Here is a 21,779-nt window from a genome sequence, read left to right as displayed (position 1 = left end):
CTGTTGCAAGACTTCAAATTTCTTGTTAGCAAATGCTCTAAATTTAATCTGACTGAGCTGGCAGTCGAAAAGACAAACATGTCAGTGTCTAGATTCCTAAAGTTAGTACTCCAAAAAACTTCCAACTACAAACACGGCAAAAAGGAGGTTTTACAAATTTTTAACTTGGAGGGAAAGAGCTTAAATTCATTTCACACATAGTCTTTTATGATAGTAAAAAACTGTGAATAATTATCATTCCACCTCACATTAAAATCTATTGACGTTTGTAGGCTGTCACATTGTGAAAAGTAACAGTTCTGTGGTGTATTATTACTTTTACAAGGCACTGTAAAATGGATATTTTTATGTATTTTAGTTTTGATATCAAGCATATTGTCTTAATGCAAACATTTCTATAAGATCCTGGAATTGCAATAACATGTTATATCAAGAGAAGACTTCAATATTATTCAGCTGTGCAGTGATGGAGTGGCAATCTGTGAGAAATTTATTTAATTGCTTCCCTTCTTACAGTTAATTGCCATCAGGGTAATTGCAGTGCAATTTTCTTTTAATTGTGAAAGACAAAACAATAAGTGGAAACACACACACACCCCTTCTCACAGACACACACAGGCATAGGTTTTTGGAACAAGTAAGAAATTTAGAAGAGAAGAATTTTGTGACATTCTTCTCCTCTCCACTGACCGCCTGGATCTGCTTCGGACAAGCATCTCAATATAAGTTATGCATTTGTTTCCATGTGAGTTTTCCACTTTTGAACTCAGCTGGGATGCAAGTGCGCCCACAGGAAGAGAATATTAAAAAAGCCTCACATGTATCTGCAGCCCACAGCTTTCTGTCACACAGATGACAAGTGTCAGGATGGATTTCAATGATCCTAAGCCCAAAGTTAAGTCTGTCATTATGCTGTTAAGTGCCTCACTCTTTCTGTTGCATCATTCATCTTCCCTTTTTTCTTGTTTCAAAACTTGCACAGTTCACCACAGAGTAAAGATGCTAATTACAGATTAAAATAAAGAAAAAGATAATCATAAAGTCAGATTTGCTATACACTGAAGACACATCGTCTTATTATACAATTTAAATGGGTACATTTTTGGGTTCATTGAAAAGAACGTTACCTCACTTGACTTCAGAAAAGAGAAATATGTTATTTGCAAAGAACTGCTTTTGTGCAGGTGATTATTTGGAGTTTACAACTTTTCTGACTAAATCAAACTCGTAACATCCAATGGCAGTTAATTGCCACATTGTTTTTACTTTTTATAAATAAATAAATGAAAAAACAAAAGTCATTTGTATTTAGCACATTGAGGTAAACACATTTACCTCAATGTAAATGTGTTTACATTGAGGTAAATGTGTTTACTCACATTGAGGTAAACACATTTACCTCAATGTGCTAATGATGACTGATGTTTTTTTGTTCACCAACAACGCTCATAAGATATTAGATAAAATGAGAATGGTTCTGTGCAAAACCGAGAGTGTTGTAAGATACCAGTTATAAAAATATTTGATAAAATCTATTGTCCTGTGGAAGGGTAGAAACATAAAGGCTATTTTTGCAATGTTATTTTTTTTTCAAACCAAATGGCTCTGGTCAAAATGTTTGCAGCAAAATACAGTATAAACATTTTTTAATTAATATATTAGTTCAAATCTGTCTAATATTTCAGCTCTAATATTCCCCATGGTGCACACAAACACCCCAAGCTTGTCTGAAAAAGAAGCAGAGCCTGATGCCATTTTAAAAAAAACGGACACAGATTTGGGCTGAAAATCTAAGACAACTCAGGAGGGTAAGCTTGATCAAAGTGCATAACACGGTGATGTTATTGCATTTGACAGCATTGCATATACCCATGCAAGAACAGACATAAAAACACCACAGGCAGATGTCGGGTTGTGATGAGGGAAAAATATAAAACTGAAGCATCTGCAGGAGATCATTTAGTATTGTTTATTTTCACTTCACATTTCAATATTCTTTTTTGTTTCAAATACTTGATTTATGCTTAATCAGTCTGGTCACTTTTTTACAACTAAGGCAAATTTAAAGGTGAAAAACCTCAGATGATACCTTCAAAAGCACAAAGCTGTGGTTAGTCTTCAACTCTTTGTTGTCTTGGTTACCCATTTATTAAAGCATAATTTAATCATGATTTCTTTTCTTAGCTACTCAGAAATAAACTTGATGGCGCTCATGGGATACATTTTATTTCACTGTTGCCACTAAAGCATTTTAACCAGAAAGCTACAGCTAAGGTATTACTCACTGCAAACCAGATTCTTTAAGCCCAGTAAAAAAAAAAAAAGGAAATGACAGTTACAGAGCCAAATTATGGTCACTGTGACTTTATGTTGGGATAAAGAGCCACATTCTTTACATCTCACATGAACAGTCTGTTACTACATGTTCCTAAGTGTTCCCAATCTTGGAGTTTCAATAACATCACTGCAGTAAACATACCAAAATAAACACAGAGCACAAATTTCTTCCATTTTGTTTCTCCTCTGCTTCTGTCATGGTTTCTATGTCACACTACATGGCAAAGGGAAGTCTAAACTAAAACAAATTGTAAAAGACTGAACCCACACAAACAACCGTGAAAACAATTAAAACACCCAAACAAAGTTTGTATATTTTTGTAACATACTTGGCAATATGGATATTTAATATTAATCTTATAATACTGGAATTGCATTACCATAAAAATCAACAACAAAAACAGAAGACCGTTTTAAAAATGTCTGTAAAATACATAAATATCGTCACAAAGGACATCGCTTAAAGGCACAAAGAGTAACACATACACACACTCCCCGCCCCCAGGAAATTTACTTGCATGGAATCTCACAGAGTAAAAGGCATTATGCTTAGATGACATTTAAAGTGAACAGTTACGACATTAAGAAAAATCATTTCTCTCACAAATACAAACATCTCTTATGACACTGAGGTTACTGTTTTCAAGTGGCACAGTAATGGGCTAAGACTGAAAAAATGACTGGTATTTTTAAATACAGGCTGGTTTGTAAGGATGTGTTGGTCTTTAAGAAAGATGATTGTAAATGTTTCATATAGCTAAACTGGTTGCCATGTTGTATTTATCAAAGCATATTCTGCTGTTATGCACACACAGGCAATCTTTGTGGAAACCTGTTGTATGTAATATACGTCTCTCCCTTCACTTTAAGCTTTACTGTAACACCTTTTTCATTTTAAATCATTAACTGCTTCCCTCGAGTGATGTGATATGCTACTGCATATGGGTGGCGTGATTCAGAGTTTAAAAAAAGGTGTGATTTGAAGTCTTGAAATCTTAGAAAGAATCCCTACCTTCATAGATTGCCTTGAACCCTGCAGAGCCGATTGTGTCGTCTGACTGCAGGTGTAGCCACATCTGATTTGACAAACTCACAATAAGATCAGGGACGCTGGTACCAGTAAGTCTACAAAGACAAAGCATTACCTATGCATCAGTAAAATAATCGTTTTATCCATTTTACTTTGGTAAATTTGCAGGAGATTCAAGGAGATATTAGCAATTTGCAGTTTAAGATTTGAAAGAAATACCTGCAGAACAGTGCCCCCGTCTACAGTTTTCTTTATGATTGCCTATAACTTGTTCTGTACTGGTACAGATGAGGAATTATTACTGGTGCTTACACATAGAGTACCCGCCGAGTGTCTCCTATCTTTCCACCGTCTCCCACAGTCAGCGTGTCATAGCCTCTCTCCAGATCGAACTCGTCAAATGACAGCTTTATTACCTGAAACGGTGAAAAGCAAGAAAACAGGCATATAAATAGTTACAAAACATTAACACACTGAACGCACTAAAGCAATTAAAGAGCAAAGAAAAGATAAAAGCTAATAAGAATTTATTTTTGCCATCATATTTTCAACCCTTATAGTTCCAAGCAATATGAGCTTTTAATGATCATGTCCCTATGGAGAATGGAAACCAAAGGACTGGATGAGACCTTCATAAACAACCATCACTTTAACTGAACCGTAAATAATAAGACTTGTGTGCTTTATTAGATTACCATTGGCCCAGACTGTATAGATGGTGTAAAAATAATTTAAAAACATCTAGTCTGATAATTATGTGTCATAGTTACATAAAACTGGCACAAATGCCACATAGCCATCTAAGTAAAATCAAAAGCCAACCTTCAAAACAAACCAAGTCAATTATATGTAACCACTAAGCAGTAAAAATTGTCTCGGTATAAATGTTCATTCTACATCATCACCACAAAGAATTGCAGAAATACAGGGGTAATGGGTAATCTCATTTAAAATATGTAGGATATCATGGGTAAATAAATACTGTAAATATGCAATTTTTAAAATAAAATGTCAGTTGTGAAATGCTTTTAGTGGTAATTAAGGCTTGTAGTATTTATTTACACTGAATTAATAAGTATTTCCAAACAAAGATATCCGATTTGAACAGACTGCCTATTTGTTAGATTAGAATTATTTTCTTGACAAGTCATGTAAATCAAAACACAAAAAAAAGGATGCATAACACGGGAATCAGGCTACATACTGTATACTTGTTTAAAGCAGCATGTGGTTCTTAAGTTTCATTTTACATTGGAACAGGAATAAATTTGTGGTGTTCAGTCTTTTTGAGACCATTTCTTTTTTTTACTTTCCAATTTTTCAACTTCCAATGGACCTCTGATTATAGGTTCCTTTTCAAAACAGCAACTGAAAAACAAATCTGATTATTCCATTGTTAAATCCCCTGTTACATGTGCAAGGCATATTAACAGAGAAATTTGATATGCAAGAAAGACAGTGTTTCTCTCTTAAAATAATAATAATAATAATAATAATAATAATAATAATACAAAAATATTTTTAAAAATGTATTCTTCTCAACTCTTTTTGTGGACCCTCAGTCATGTTTGTATTTGATTCCAGAATTAATGTGAATTGGTCTTTTAAAAAGCTACAAGAAAGAAAGAAAGTAGAAAAAGTTTGGCCCTCTTATTTTCACACATGTATTAAGTTTATTTACAGACGTACAGTCAATTACTGCCTTAGGCTCCAAATGTACCACACAAACAGGCACTTAAAACTCCTTAAGGCAAAAGGTAAAAATATACTTTTAGACGAAGTTAAAACAAAAGAAAAGTGCTGCAGATTTATTATACAGTGATGTTCATGGTTCCCCATTTGAGCACCATTTTTTTCCGTATTATATAATATAGAATGGAAACAAAAGCAAAAACATTGGAAAGTGATGAAACAGATTCTGCGATCAAATCTTTGGACTCTGCAGGAGGACTCCAAATATGCCACAATATGGGAAAAAAATTAAATATTTATCAAAAAATAATATGCTAATATGTTTATACTGCTAAATAAAAAATGTTGGAATAGGAAAAAGGTGATGACTTGAACCAGTATATGCCTTTTATTGTTAAAAAAAATGCAAAAGCAAGAGGAAAATATGATTATTTCTAAAAAGTAGTACAATTACAATAACTCTAAACTTTAGAGTCTAAAGTGATATGTGTATGTTATATTAGTGGAAAAAAAATAATTACATATGTGATAAAAAAGTCTTGAAACTTAAAGACCATTGATGTATTTTTTTTTGTTTTTTGGCAGCATCATCAGCCTCATGTATAGCTAAACAAGTCATTTCTGAAAGTTACACCCTTCATTCACACCCCTCTGCTGCTTGAATGCCTGACTTACACCTGTGTGGCTGCGGTGGCATGCGTGCAGCTTCAGTTCATCAATCTGCTTTGCACTCTAAAATGCTGCAATACTGGCATTCCATTATTCACTGCTTGTTCATTATTTATTAGATGTAGATCATATCCCTGGCAGCATGGATAATGGCATATCTCTGCTGCGCTCAGATATCCTCAGAGCAAAAAAAAGTGCTGGTCTTCATAAGAGAAGACCCTTGTTTATTACTGCAGGGACCTGACATGATCTGTGAGCGTGTAATACGTTGCACGGAAGGCCATCACATTTCAAATCACAGTACAGTAACGAAAAAACCTTTTTGTGGGTGATAAGGAGTGTAAAAACCATTTCAGCAAGCCAGAATCGCCCATGCACAACTAAGCCATTGCAGTGCTTTGTCAAAATAAAAATTGCTGAGAAATGTTCAGATCATGTCTAAGGATAGGAGACGGTCTGAGGGATTAACTACAATCATGACAGGAATGGCAATGAGGTCATTGTATAGCTCTTTAAAATCTGCATATCTGTTTCAGCACACCTTTTCATTTACAAAAACAGCCTACAGTCTTATGCAAACAAAACAATGTATTTTGTATAAAGCAACATTGAAGATGCACCCCAATCAAACTGGTTATATAAAGTATTTAACTGTCCCAGTAAACATTTGTTGTTGCACCCTCAAGCAAAGTGTAGTCTTTCCAAAAGAGCTCCAACTAATGGGAAAAACATGCAAAACTACAGGCTAACAACAAATGACTGGGGGCATTAACATAGAACGATGTGTTGATGTGATTTTCTCTCTACAAGAGGGTTCAAGAACTTTGTTTTCTAATAAGCTCAAACGTTGGGGATTTTTTGTAATCCTTTTAGGACTTTTCCTGTCCTAAAACATGCTTCTTTTAAGGAGAACTGTTCATACCAAGGCAAGAATAAACATGTCGCATACCCTTACTTGTTGAAATTGGCTCAAAAAAGTCCTAGAGATTTGTACATCATATTTTAGATATCCGATTATTAAAATTGCTTTGAGTCAGATTTATAATAAACGTTGATGAGATTAATTATTAGGCTTTCTCTTTCTTTAGAGGCATTTATAGTTTTTATGGCTTTGTTTTTTGTTTTCCTGTACTGTGAGAATACATGTAATCATCCTTTATATATACTACTATAATTTTTACAACTGTTTGTATAGTATCTTATTCATCGAGATCATGGTCATCAGTGGATTACAAATAGGAGACAACTTATGTTTTTCTTGGAAATATTTCGAGTTCCATCTCAAAGGGTGAGAACTGAAACAATTTCTTATGTTTGAAGAAAACATTATGAGAAGATAAAATGTTGAAGGTCAACAGCCAAATAAATTAAAGCTTAAGTAACAATGCTGATGCACTTTTAACAATATGATGTCACAGTCACAGGTAAAATAATTAATTCACTTGTAAGGTTTTGGTGGTGTGAAAATTTTTTTTTTTTTAATAAAAAAATAATTTATAAAGAAACAAAAGTTTAGATGACTATAAAATCGACAGATCCAAAACATGTTACAGGTATCAAACTATTTGCACATGCTGCCAATTTTGAACAACAAACCACAAAAAGTGCTAAAACGGTAAACGGTGAAAAGTTCAGGCAATGTTTGCAAAACCCATGTACAAGACCAGTTTTATCACAGGTAGTAGAGCATCTCAAAAGCATTTAAATAACCATTGCTCTTATTATGCTCGATTTTAGGCACACAAAGTGTTAAAAAAAAGGAAATAATCTTAAACTGAAATCAAAGAAGCTTAAATCCAAATGGTGACATTAATACCCCTGGATAGGTATGAGCAGTGCAAAAGGTTAGGAGATTACTAGAGATTATGTGCTCATCCAAGCCTATGGTTGACTTATTAGATACATTTGTGGTTAAAAAAAAACAAAAAAAACTTTTGTATGGCTTTACAGCATGTTTCGCAATTTACCTCATTTTGTTGGACATCCTCCAAGTAAAATCCAAAACACTGCCAGATAATTGATCCAGGATTGTTTCTCTTCGGAACTAGACAAGTTCATCTGATTCCTCTTCAGCTACTGTCTCAAGCTAAATTTAAGCTAGGTTTAAGCTAGGTTTAAGCTAAATTTATGCTAGGTTTAAGCTAGGTTTAAGCTAGGTTTACAGCTGCCATGTTGAGCCCCACCCCTGCAAATTGGTCTCGCGTGCTGTTGAAGCCTCTGAGATTTTGTAACCCGAAATTTCAAAAGTGTGAGCAACTCATCCTTAATTCATCCCCTCACCTGAAACTCCCACGGCGATCCTATTTTTTCTCCGTGCAGTGTCAGGCAGAACATTTTCAGGTTGGGAAGGACTAGCGACACATTCGCAGTGTGTCGGATAAACAACACTTACAGTGTATTAGATGCCGAAAGATTATTATTTGAATGACAATCTGTACTTGATTGTTGAGATCGAGTAAATTGAAAAACTTGATACATGGAGTATCTGCCATACATCGCCAAGCCTTAATGGAGAGGTGATTGACAGTGTTAGGACCCGCCTTCTGGCTATGTTAGATGTTTCTAGATAGCAATAGAAGACAGAGGAACTCTATTTTTTTCACAGGATATCTGTCTCATGCCATCCTGTCACGACATAGTGACAATTTAAACAAATATGTAAAAAATATATACAGTATATATATATTTATTTATTTACATACCACAGTTTTAAGTGGCATGGTTTCCTTTTATTTTCAAACTTGTAAAGGTTTTGTGATTGGAACACTTTATGTCAAAATAGCACCCTGAAAAGTTAAAAATGCCTTTGATATGGCAATGATTATTGATAAACTTACCACTGAAAACATCAATATCTGCTTGCGACTATAAAGCAAGGGTTGTTAAAAACTTTACAAGCAGATTGAAGTCATAACACAGAGTGAACCAGAAACTGACAATAGTTTTTTCTGTGCATCGAAGTGTGATAATTTGTGTGTGAGTAGGAGGTGGTTTTCTCAGGTATATCTGTCTTAACAAGTGAAGCAGAATAATTCTAAAGGCACAGCTGTTTCACTGAGTTTGTGAGCGCTGTCTAACTTTGTTTTTTCACCTACGTGTGTTATCTTTCATCTATATTTTGTTTGTGTATGCTTTTAGATTTTAGCTTGTGTGTGCTGATGCAGTGAACAATGGCTGTACAATGGCACACTAAATGGAAGGAAATTAAGCATTATTATTCTTAGGTCATTGCCAAGAAACTTAATGCTCTTCAATAATTTCTAAATAGGCCTGTTTAGAAAAAGATTATGCATGATGCAACAAAAATTAAATTAAATTTCAGGTATTCTTATGATAATGGTGAATTTCGGAATTGTCTATATTTGCCAAAAATTCACAGGAGGGTTACGTATATTTAAAATTTAAATAGCATTTGAGGTCATTAGTAGAACGGCTCAATAGGACATTTTAACAGTGCAACTTTAACTGAGCAACCCAAATCTGAAGTGAAGTCCATTCAATAATTCACCAGGTGTAGTGCTTTGAACTCTGAGGTTTCCTGATAACATAATCACATACCAAGATCAAATAATTTCTAGGAATTGTCTGGTTTCTGGTTCTAGAGAATACCATGGCATTACAAATAAAATAAAACAAAATAAAATAATGGTTTTGACATTGCAAAAATGATTGACATAGTATTCGCTCATTTTAAACTCTTTTAGTAAAAGTGAAATACTACATTTTGGAATAGAGCAGTTATATTTCTCTCCAACATTTTGGTGCAAGTCATCAATCATACATGTATGACATCAGCATAAAGTAAATTTATTAAAACTTTATGAAAAAGGAACTTGATAGATAGAGTTGAATATCTTCTGGTTGAAAAAACCCAGAAAGTCAACTTTGCCATGGAATGGAATCAAATTTTAACTACTTGAAGGAATAAATTAGTAGCCCCTTTCATAATCATTCAAGGTAGATAAAGATTTTTTGTTTCATGAAAGGCCAAATGCTATAGGAGGGATTAAGATCAGCTAGCCTCCCTTATGTATTCACCTGTGATAAAATAAATATATATATTAATTTCTAATATTAAATATTTGATGTAGACGTATGTTTACAATATGTTTACAACGTAATGTAAACATTTTTTGTGTTATGTTTCTATCATAGGGGCGCTGTTGCTCAGTGGTAAAGCTGGTGAACCATAATGGAGACTCCACTGATGTTCTGAGCCATTTACTTCTTCCTGTTAATGTTCTTTTGAATGAAGATATTGCCACAAAATCATTAAAAACATGAATTTAAAAAGTACTGTAACATCACAAAAGTGGAGCATTTTTGCTCAAGGATTTCATATAATCAGAATCCCAGACCAATCTTCACCCGATGATAAAAAAATATTTTGGCTTACTCTGTTTGCAAATTCACATCAAAATATGTTTGGCAGTAAGATTGAAAATTACCTTTTGCAGACCCATATCAAAGCATGCCAGAAAAGACAGAACATTAATTACACCCTAACACCGAGTCAGTGCGGAACAGCAACACTGGATCAGTAAAAAATATCTGGAGTATCAGTAAAAGTATTTTGTATGTTTCCTTATATACTCTGTGACACCATACTGTGTAAAAGTGTGCAGCCAAAATTCATAAAATAATGTGGAACACCTATAGATATGTTTTCATCCATCAAATTGAGACTTTTGGACAGGCTTCAATATTTTTCTACTTAGTGTAAATTGCTCAACATCAAGTGTTCCTAAAAATAAATTTAGATGTGGGTATTGTCAACACAGCATGAGTTTAATAATGTGCTTTCAGTCAGTTATTTGTATTTTCAGATTACATGAAAGCACATGAGCTGATCCTTACCAGACCACAATCTTTGGGCTTCATGTCAAAACACAGGTTGGCCAGTAACACCAACCTGTGTTTTGGTAGCTCAGCCAACAACCACGCTAAGGTAATTCAACACACTTCCTCATTTATTCAACCTTTTAAGTCACTAACCTGAAGGCAGCCAACCTTTTTAGAACAAGCCAATCCCTCCTGACACTTTTCAATACATAGCAAAACTGTTTGTTTACAATTTATGTTTATTATTTATGTATTATTTGAACAAATAAATAATCCCTGTAGGAGGTTCATTATTCCTCTACAGTGGGAACAAAATTTAGTGACAAATTTTTTTTCTAATAGATCTGTTGGAATGAAATTCATACTAGATGTTGATAACAACCAAGGTTTCACACACCTACAAATGAATCCAAACTAATGAATCCATAAATTATTGTTAGTGTAGTCAAATGACACAGATTTTGTATCAAACATGACTTCTGACATCTCATCAATGTTTAGTAGAAAAGCCTTTGTCAGTGATGAAAACTTTAAAATGTCTCCCATATAAAGAAACTAGTTTCATGCATTGCTCAGGTGCGAGTTTTACCCATTCTTCCAGACAAATTGTCCTCATTCAGGCAGCAATTGACTGGGTCATTCCGGCAGCTGATTTTTTCTTCTCTAAACCCAACTGTGAGTTTTCTGCACAGGGTGTGTGATATTATTTTGTTGATTAAAAATCTAAACGATTTGTCTTCTTTATAAGAAAGTCTCAGTGCATTTCTCCATATCTATATCTCAGTACTCTATGTTGAAAAATATCCCTAATCACAATGTTCTCTCTTCACATTTTCTTTTAGTATGTGCATTTGAAGTCATGTAAATGGCCCTTTCCTCTGCACACATGGTGTGCACAATGATATCAAAGGAGTTCCAGTCTTATCAAGTCAGAAGTTTTAAGATGTTTCAAGACTTTCTTCCTTCAGCACTTGGTGTAAAAATTGGCTACTGTGGTTTGTAGATTACTTATTGGTGTATTTAAAATAACAACTGCACTTGCCAATTTTAAGTCTCTCTGAAGTTATCTGCGAGTGGTTATTGGCCCTTGGATGTCACTTCTGATTGTTCCTGCAAGACATTTCTGGTTCTGGCTTGTTTATGGTTACATTATTTTCTTTCTACTTGTGGTGCTGACTGCAATGTTTGTCATTGTAAAGTTATCTATAAAATTTCTATCAGTACTTTCTGCAAAAGTAAGGTTACAAAGCTCTTTTTTCTATCACTGATCACGTGATTCTTATTCTTATTGGCTGATACTTTTTTATGGTCAACAATTTAAACTAAGCCAGCAAAGGTTTTCTGGCACTGAGGGAGAAAAGTATTGCTTTCTAAATTCTGCTAGACTTCAATGACTTTCTTGGTTAGGTGCCATTTTGTTCCCCCTTTTTGTCGTGTGTGTTATATATTCCTCTGTCAATTTTCATAGAAAACTGAATTTATGTACTATTTTTTATGTGGATTACTTGGGTACCAACATCTTGTGTTGACTTCATGCCAGTACCCCCCTAAAAAGTTTCAGAAAAAACACACTGCCTTGATACATTGTTCCCAGTTTTACCAGATAGGCTAAAATAGTTCCAGGATTGATTAGGTAAAATGGACTTAGATTTCTAGTTAATATTATACTGTATGGCTTTCCTTGGATGTAAAATTTCATATATTCATTTTAATACCGTTTACCAAATGTAGTATTATGCTAGCTAAAATCCTTGAGACATAATGATATAGCTTTAATCATGTGCCAAAAAAGCTATACAGAAAAAGTTTAAACCATAAACTGAGGTGACCTATGTCCAGAAGCAGTACAGACAGGGAAGAGCTGCCCTGAAGCCAAAGTCTACAGGATTTCCCTTGTTGAGATGAATGAGTTGAGTTTAGTCACTGGAGAGCTGCCACAGTAAGAGTTAGCAACAGTTTTTCAACAGATAACTTTTAGACATCCAGTGAAAGAAAAGTGTATGGGCAATGTTTGAGAAGGCAAATTACTGGAAGCCTTATTTATGGTAATATTTTGGGAAAAAAATAAGAATTTGATCAATTATCTCACATTTTTCCAAATATAGTTCTTTTATCATGGGCTTAATTCAGCCACAAGTACTTTTATTGTATAACCAGAACTTTAGAAACAATTTGCATGCATGTTTAAGAAGCTAAGCTATAAATGGACCAACAGAGGATTAAAATATAATTATATATGTTTATTTGATCATATTGTTCAGTGACATGTAAAGAGCCCAGAAATAGCTTGTGCACAGATGCTTGATCTCTTTTCTAGAATTTGAATAATAAATCAACTGGAGGATCAAGTCACAAGTTACATACTTCACACATTTTGCTTGAAAGAGAAATTGCTATTTTGGTGTGTCAAATGGCATTTTTTTCTGGTTCTTGTCTGATAAAAGCAAAGACGGAATCACAGGGTTTGGGGGATATGTGTTTGCTTGTTTTATTTTCTCAATGTGTCAGGAGTGAGACTATGTTGGAATGTTCTTCAAGCTCATTCTCTGATTTGGAGGTAGAGCAGCAGCCTTGGCAAACGTCAAGATAATTACAGGCCAAGCACGGATATACCACCTCTCTTTAACAGAGCTACATGTCTCTGCACTGTGTAAGGAAACAGAAACAGACAAGAAACTCTGAACTTAAAAAGCAACAGACAGCAGAGTGAAGCTGCCAAGTGAACCTCTCTTCACCCTGCCTCCAGACACAGTGCCACCTCACATTGAAACCTTTTTGCACACAAACTGAAAAACCAATTGAACATCATCTCTTTCAAACAGTGAACGCATGAAACAAAGTGAAATTCATATTTCAAATTGCAGTGTAGTGATGTATATGAGTGCACAAATCTAACACAAGTAAATAACTGAGTTACAGCTCCAACAAAAAAAGAATAAAAAACATTCACTTTAATGATTGTTTTTTAGTCTAATCTAATCTGACAAGTGGTTTTTCAATATAACAGGAGGGTCTAACGGAGGCTCCCCGTTGGCTGTGTCTTGGAAGGACCCAGATGTGACTCCATATTGGAGTGAAATGGTTCCGGCCTCAGGTCATCTTTATTTTTATTCATATTTAAAAAAAAAAAAAAAAAAGATCTCTACAAGTGAAAAAGAGCTTTAGAATGCTACTAACTGAACACCGTGAGTTTGACGAGGGTTTTCTAATTTAAAAAAAAAAAAAAATGACCTGGTGAAATTTGTTGCATAAGGTTTTGTACCTTTTAAACTGTATTTTAAATTGTATAATACATAGAATATTTATGCTGTTAAACACCAAAATTTACAATAAGTGCACCTTCAGTGGTGCAATTTATTCTTTCAAGTAAGAATTTTACTTAGTGTTATATAAAAATGTTGCCTTTTATATGCTATGTCTGTCATTATCCCCCATCAAAAAAAAAAAAAAAACTTGCCAAGAATTAGGGGAGTAACGGCTCCATATGAGATGACTTGCGAAATGGTAAACTCGAGTATGTGATGATCGGATTACAGATGACCACACAACCAGCTCACAAGGGCATGGAAGGCAAAATTTTGCTATAAACCCACAATGAACTTGTCGCTTTAAAGGGCACTGAGACATCACAGGTCACTGAACTTCATCAAAATGCAGCATATTCATTAGTAGCAGTTATGAGTCACGTGTCCAACCCTTTTCTTACACTCATTTAACACAGTGTGCTCAGTATTGACCCTACTGAACATCAATCTGCAACACTTGTGGTTCCACAACGCTGATTAGATTTTTGAACCTCCAATAGACGCAAGATTTTGCTTGCTGGCTTTGTTTGTACGATTGACGTGAAACTCTCCCGTTTGCTACCTATCGATTTCCATGGTGAGTTCAAAATCCTCCTATGAACAATCTAAGCCATCCATAATTATCTCTGCTTTATGTTAGTCAACTCCTTCACATTTACACACACAGTTATTTGTATTTTAAATGTTTTTTTCTCTTTGCAGCACTTTTTAATCTTTCTTCACAATGTTATTTTTATATTGCTAATGTAAGGCAACCATGAGAGTCTTGAAAGATGCTTATAAATAAAATGTATTATTATTTCATTAAGTTGAAAAAGGGACGTGTATTTGTGAGTTTATTACTGACCTGCTTTCTGATTTCAGTTGTCAACACTTTGCTGAAAAGGGACCCTTTTCACCAGAATGGTCTCTACTTACTCTAAACTTGTAAATGTCTGCTGGTTTATACATGTCTTCAGGTTAATTTAGGAGATGCATAAATTAAACGCCTGTAAAAGCCCGTGTGTGATTCGCTAAAAAATGACCTCTGCTAGTCCTACTGATCAACATCATGGTTAGCGATTTCTCCTAGACTTTCAAAGTAGTTACTGATATTTATAAAAGTAGTTATTTAAACCAAATTGGTTTAAGCAATGACTTATACAAAATACAATTTAGAGAGAAGGCAAGACTGCCTCATGAATGGTCAGTGAGGCAGACAAAAACCAAAATAGTAATGAACCACAACCTTCCTTTAAATTTTGTTTGCATCTTTGATAAACAAGCTAAACAGATGCAATAGGAGGAAGGTGCCCTTTTTAGACATGCATAACAAAGCACTGTATTTTGGGCGATTTCTGTTCTTTAATGAAAGAGCTTGAGCGCTGATGCAAAACAATATACCGCTACTGAATTATGCTGGATTTTAACACATCCTGGCTACTGCCTTTATTGTTCTTTATTGGCCTCATTTCCTACATCAAGTAAAAATTAAGGGAATCTGACTGAATGTCACATATTGTGTCGGCCTTATGTTGAAGTGATAGCAATGATGCTCGCATGAAAATAACCAACCAACCAACCCTGCGCGCGCACACACACACACGCCTGCAGTTGCTAATTTGTATTCATCAGAAAAAAGACAGCAATGATTAGAGGTTTAAAGGGGATGTGAGATGATGCGTTTCAAGGGTGTGTGTGTGTGTGTGTGTGTGCGTGTGTCAGCGTGTATGTGAGCAGCAGGAATGTTTCATATTTGAACAAAATAATTATCCGCTCTACACTGATGAATCAAATGACTGACACACACAATAATACACGCGTACACATGCGCTGTCAAATCCTTTTTCTTCTGCCCACCCAAGTTATTCCTCACTATGACCCGAGAGCTGACAGTTCACCGTGCAACATATTTTTCACAATCGCTGGCAGTTAGCAATTAAGCTGGCAGACTGAAAACACACAGTCAACATTTATAAACTCAAACACAACCTCTCGTACACAAATAACAACAGAGGCAGAAACAAAAATAAAAGCACAGTCACAGTGTTTTTGCCGAGAGGCTGACAGACAATAACAAACCATATTGATTGAGGCGCTCTTATTCAAAACTTAACAAGGTGACACACACCAGCTGGCATTAATATTGGTCATTTAAACTTGTGAAAGTGAAACTACATAAAGAAGAAAAAGGAAAAAGAAAAGGTATGCACACTTCAATAAAAAAATGTTTTTTTTTAGCATTGAAACACATTATTGATAAAAGAAGTCATCTGGAATAAAAGCCTGACAGAGATACTGTGAGTGCAGGAGTAAAGAAGAACAGCACACCAACAAAGACACATAAGTGAAAATAGAAAGGCAGAAAGGTTTGCATGGATATACTGTAGTTATTACTCATTTTAATCAATGCTTCACAAATGCTCTACAAAAACTAAATCATGTTGAGCAGTCCATCAACACAAAGATGCCCAAGGTAAGTCCTTCAGATCGAGCATCCCGGAACTTCTACATGTTTCCCTTCTACAGTACACCTGAATCAAATGAATGACTCGAAACCAGGTCTCTAGAGAGCTGAATGACTGAATGCTGATGAGGGAATTCAGCCATTTGATCCAGGCGTGTTGAAGGAGGGATGCATCTACAAAGATTGTAGCTCTAGAGGACTGAACACCCTATATCTAACCTAAGATTAAACATTTACCACCATTAAACATCTTATTCAAAACTTTAATTTCTTTGAACTAGTCGTGGGTCACCCCTGTACATGGCTGTACCCAGCATACGAGTATAAAAAGCATCAACTCTTCTGTTTCGAGAATATCCCAGAAAAAAAAGACTTTGCAGTTGTGTTTGAAGGCATAAGGAAACCAAAGTTAAACCAAAGTTTCCTAATACCAAATTTAACCTCGGTATAAGTTTCCTTCTTCTGCCTTTACTGCTAAATGAATTAAGTTTGTCCACCAATATTGATTGAAAAAGAATAGTATGGGGAGATCTCAGACAAATGTCCTACTCTTTTCTAAAGGGACAGATAAATTTGATGAGAAAAAGTAGTGTATTAACAGCATCATCAAGGACAAGCAAAAACACACAAGAGACTGGTCAAGGATATATATGTTGAGAAGTTTAAAAGGAGGATTATGCCATAAAATAACATCCAAAACACTGAACATCTCATGGAGCACTGTTCAATTTCATAGATGGTGCCTGGAGGAGACCCACCCTAAAATTTTACCAGGAACATTTGTACTGCATACTATGATTAGGTGTAAGAGCAATGGGTTCTAAATAAATGCAGATGAAATAATTTTCTGATTGATATTTGTTTAAAGAATTTAATCCTCTGTTATTAAACCTCCCATCTGTAAATTATGCACTAAATTGGGTTGGTCTGTCAGATACCATCACAATAAAATATGCTGAAGTTTGAAACTGTAATGTGCCAAAATGCCAAAATGTTCAAAGTTAGTTTTGAAAAGTACTGTATTTAAAGCATCAAACGGTTTTTATTATATCTTACAAAGTCACTCAAACAATCCATTTATTGATGGCTCTTTTAAAAAGACTAGAGGTTAACATCTATCAACATGAACATGTAACTCTAAAAATCATTTTGAGATAGATTAGTGAATGTAAGGGGCTGAAGAAAAAAGGAAGCAGAGTTTAGCAACACCTGAGAAAAATGTGTTTGAGCAGCCTCTTACGATAATAAGGCAGGCTAAGATACACACAACAATATACCAAGAAGAAATACAGTCTAGGTTTCACTAAGTGTGTGATTTGTCTCATGAAAAAAGTATTTTTGCAGTTTGAAAAAATATGTTGAAGACTAAATTAGAAATCAGTAAAATGTCTTAAATTACATGCTGTAATAAGGTAAAATTTCAAGTTTGCAAGAAAAGTAGTGATTTTTTTTAATCATAATTTAAAATAATTTGATTGTAGCTAAAAAACATTGAGTAAGTATTCAAATTAAGTTTACATGCATACTCAAAAGACTAAGCTGTTTGGTATTTGTTTCTTTATTGGTTCATAGGTTGAAATGGTCCCATTGACTTACATGTAAGCATTGTGAGGTGTTAAATGTGTCCACTTACATGCATAGGTGTTACGCCCCCCAATAGGTATATAACAATTAAGCAAACATAGCAGAAAAAACATTTCATCTGCCGTAAATTCAAATTTTAAAAAAGTGTATATAAAATATTGCATTGCATAGGTGTCATCTGATACCAAGCAGATTCACAATATACAAAAATTTGCCACGAAGCTTCAAACACATCAACATAGGAATTTTATCAGTAATTCTGAAATAGTCTTCCACAATGAAAGATAGATCTAGCATACTCACCATTGTAAACTGGTAGATGCTGGTATAAATCAGATTAGAGTCTTCATTAGAGGCTCATAGCAACGTGGATGAAATAAATCTGCACAGTAATACAATGAAACTGTGTCATGGCCTGCCACAAGCCCTTGGCCACCTTGTGAAGAGCCATTTCTCTCCGCCAAGGTCAGAAAGACACAGTAGGGAGAACAAAAAGTCATTTTCTCTCCACTCTTCAGCCTGGCTTTTATATTTTCTGTGGTCTCTCTTCAATTATATCTCACAATTTCTCAGCCCCAGTCTTTGAGGGCTAAGAGGTGAGCTGACTCCATTTCTATCCATCTTTAGAAAAAACTTGGGTGTCACATGTCAAGTACCATCCTGGACATTCAGTCTCTCTTCCTTAGCATGCCTATGCATGTAAAATAGCTGGTTAAATATTCTGGTGCATTTTCTTTCTTTCCTGTAAGATTTTCTGTAGTTTTCAATGAACTCATTAACAACTTATTCTTCTTTTTGACTTATCCATCTCTCCTCTCTCACCATTTTCAAACTTGTCATTATAAAGCTATTAAAAGGAAGAACGAATACAGAGAGGGAGAAACTGGACTGTAAAAGCGTAGTGCAGAGTAACGGGAGGTAGGGAGAGAGTAAAAATCACAGAAAAATGTTGAAAAAAAATAAAGAGACATAAAAAGAAGTAACAGAAATGGGTGGTGGTGTAATGTCATATACTGGGTTTAGGAGTTTGACCATGGCTATAAATCACCAAGAATCCATCAGGACCTTTCTACACTTTCACATTTATCATTCAACTTTCTGCTGCACTAAGGAGTCGATTTACTTACAAAGGCATTTAATCTGGATATTTTTTCACATGTAATTAAAACAATTACAGAAGCAATTTGACAATTGAATGTTTTTATTTCTAGCTGCAATATATATATGTACTGTATATATATATATATATATATATATATATATATATATATATATATATATATATATATATATATAGAGAGAGAGAGAGAAATGGAGTCATCTCACCTCTTTATTTTAATTGCTAAATTTCTCTTTAAAATGATTAGGTGCTTATCAAAATGGCTAGTAGGTTCTGGATTTCAAAGTATTAATGCAAGTGAACTCTCTTTTGTTGCGCTCTGGTGCATCTCTGAATTTCCATTTACCACCAAAAGACTCCAAGCATCTTTTTCAGTTACATCTGGCCCCATTAAATCACAGCTACAGACTTTCAGGGTTTTCCATTTAATGAAAACATTTTCTGTAATGTTTGCTTTGGCAGAAACACCACCCTAAATTCAGAGTTTAAGAAAAGTGAGCTGAGTGCAAAAATAAAATGTCTGCCTTCTTTTTGTAAAACTGCATTTTCATTCATTTTTGCCTAATCAAAACTTTGGGATATTCAAGTTAATCATCTCTGAAGGATTGTACAATGTGTGTAAATTGCATCTCAGCCTTTCATTTCTATGTTCATGACCTAGTAAAGTAATGCTCACACACCACCTTTCTATGCTTTTGACATCGACATACACTATATGATCATCTACCAGTCCAGCATTTTTAAGACATTTTGCAAAATTCTGCCACATTAGCAGTATAAATGTTACTCACCTGGGGATACATTTCATGCCTTGCTCTGTGTTTGTATGGGCTTATAATTATCTGACCACTGATACAACATTAAATTTAAATAATTTCCAGATTATAGGTTGATTCTTTAAAAGATTTATGAAATGTGATGGTGACATCATGGTCATTACATGGCAAAACACTTTAAATTCCCTCACCACTGGTCTCATTATACAATACATGCTCATTTTAGAGTGCGTCAAAGGCCACATGCATACTTGATGTTCAACTAAATTTCCCTGAATTTCTCGTCTACTAAATACATGTTTAAGGCAAGACAGAAGCAGTTTTAACAGTTTGACTTAGAAATCCATCATATTATATATTAAATGCTCTGCACAGTCCATCAAAAGAGTGGAAAATTAAATTTTCAGAAGTGTGTTAGGCATTGAGGTAGGCATTACAGTATGTCCTGTTAATACTCATTTTAAACCATATAACAAAGAAAAGTGAGAAAGTCTGACTAACTCCTTTAGTGTAAGTCGAGCCATGTGTTACATGAGCTTGAGCAAATCAAATCAAATAAATTTAGAATGAATTAATTTTGCTTACCTTTTCAGAGTCCATTGCAGTGATGACCCATACACAGTGTGCATTGTTCTCATACTGAACCGGGTAGTTAGGAGATGTTATCACCCCTCTGGGCCCTCTCAGATTACTGCCACAGGTACGGGCTGCAAGAGAAATTTGAGATAAAGGTAATCACTTACAGGCTAATTATAGTTAACCTTGCAGTAATAAAATTTAAAAATAAGCAATAAAAAGAAGACTAGAGAAAAAAACAACAGTAAGACAGTCAAGCCCAAAGGTATCCTTATGTTTATTCCAATGATTGACATTTTTCTGCACATGTGTAGTCTCAGTAAACAATTTATTTTATTCCCCATTTTCTTGCTATGCTGGAATTTTATTTTTTTTACACAATTCCTAACATTGTCCTGTTGCTGGTTAAGTAAACTCCACAAAAACCTGACTGTTGAAATTAGTTTATTATTAGTAATAGTATCCAGAATCAGAAGAAAATGAGTTTTCAGTTTGTCCTGTGCTCAGAAACACAACAGAGCCAAAGAAAATTATTGAATTCTGTGATAGGGTGTATTTTTGTTTCACTAACTGTGATGTTTTTTTAATGTAATCATAAAACCGTTTTTTTTTCTTTTTTTGCTTTAAAATCTTTTTGAAATTGTTAATAGATAAAAAGCACAGATTTTCTTGTTTGGGAACAATTAAGAATTACTAAATATGAATAAATAAAACGAGCAACTGTCAATGCTAGGTCAGTTGTATGAAAATTGTTACCATTTAAGTCGAATAAGTACTAAATAATGCAGTAGTTGTGGTATTTTCAAATAATATATATATACATGTATTTTTAACATTTTAGATACTTAAATTAGCAACCATGTCATGACTATTGTCTACTATTGTAATTATTACAGATTAAAATTACAGCAGACTAACAGACACTCGCCCCACTAGTGACACCGGGTTTAGGAAGCAAATTGACAGATGGGACAGAGGTTCAGATAACGATAAAGACAGACAGAAACCAAAACATAGTGCTGTGAAAATGAATGGACTGAAAAAAGGAAATAAGTAAGAAAAACCAGAAGGCAAAAAAGAAACAGAAAATGCCAAGGGAGAGGGGGAAGAGAGGAGAGGAATCCAGATGACTGATCAGACTGTTAATTAGAAAAGAGAGCTGAACCACATTTTGACACACACAGCTACACGGACACACAGAAACACATTCATTGCAATTCATCTTGGAAACCAGCTTCTAATTAACAGCAAAGTCTCAGCAGAAAACGAGAGAGGCTCACGGGTTTGAATCCCAGAAGAGTGATCACACCAGATAATACAATACACCAGAGCTCCAGTGTACAGAAGACATTTTTTAACCTTTCCATTTTCTAACAGTTAATCCATTGATTTAGGTTTTTGT

General features: G+C 34.5%; 1 protein-coding gene across 4 annotated transcripts in view; it reads right to left on the bottom strand.

Moving 5' to 3' along the window:
* The window catches only part of csmd1 (CUB and Sushi multiple domains 1), a 413,944-nt gene that overhangs the window by 147,032 nt on the left and 245,133 nt on the right, over nucleotides 1–21,779 (bottom strand). For all 4 annotated transcript variants that reach the window (XM_023332533.1, XM_023332535.1, XM_023332534.1 and 1 more), the window contains exons 10-12: nucleotides 20,387–20,508; nucleotides 3,680–3,783; nucleotides 3,350–3,462 (exon numbers count right to left, since the gene is read on the bottom strand). In XM_023332533.1, coding sequence (XP_023188301.1) covers nucleotides 3,350–3,462; nucleotides 3,680–3,783; nucleotides 20,387–20,508 — 339 coding nt within the window. The remainder of the gene's footprint in view (nucleotides 1–3,349; nucleotides 3,463–3,679; nucleotides 3,784–20,386; nucleotides 20,509–21,779) is intronic.

The sequence above is a fragment of the Xiphophorus maculatus genome, chromosome 4 (assembly GCF_002775205.1).
Source record: "Xiphophorus maculatus strain JP 163 A chromosome 4, X_maculatus-5.0-male, whole genome shotgun sequence".
Taxonomy (NCBI): Eukaryota; Metazoa; Chordata; class Actinopteri; order Cyprinodontiformes; family Poeciliidae; genus Xiphophorus; species Xiphophorus maculatus.
The sequence above is the reverse complement of the archived record's forward strand: the minus strand, read 5'-3'. Positions and strand labels throughout refer to the sequence as shown.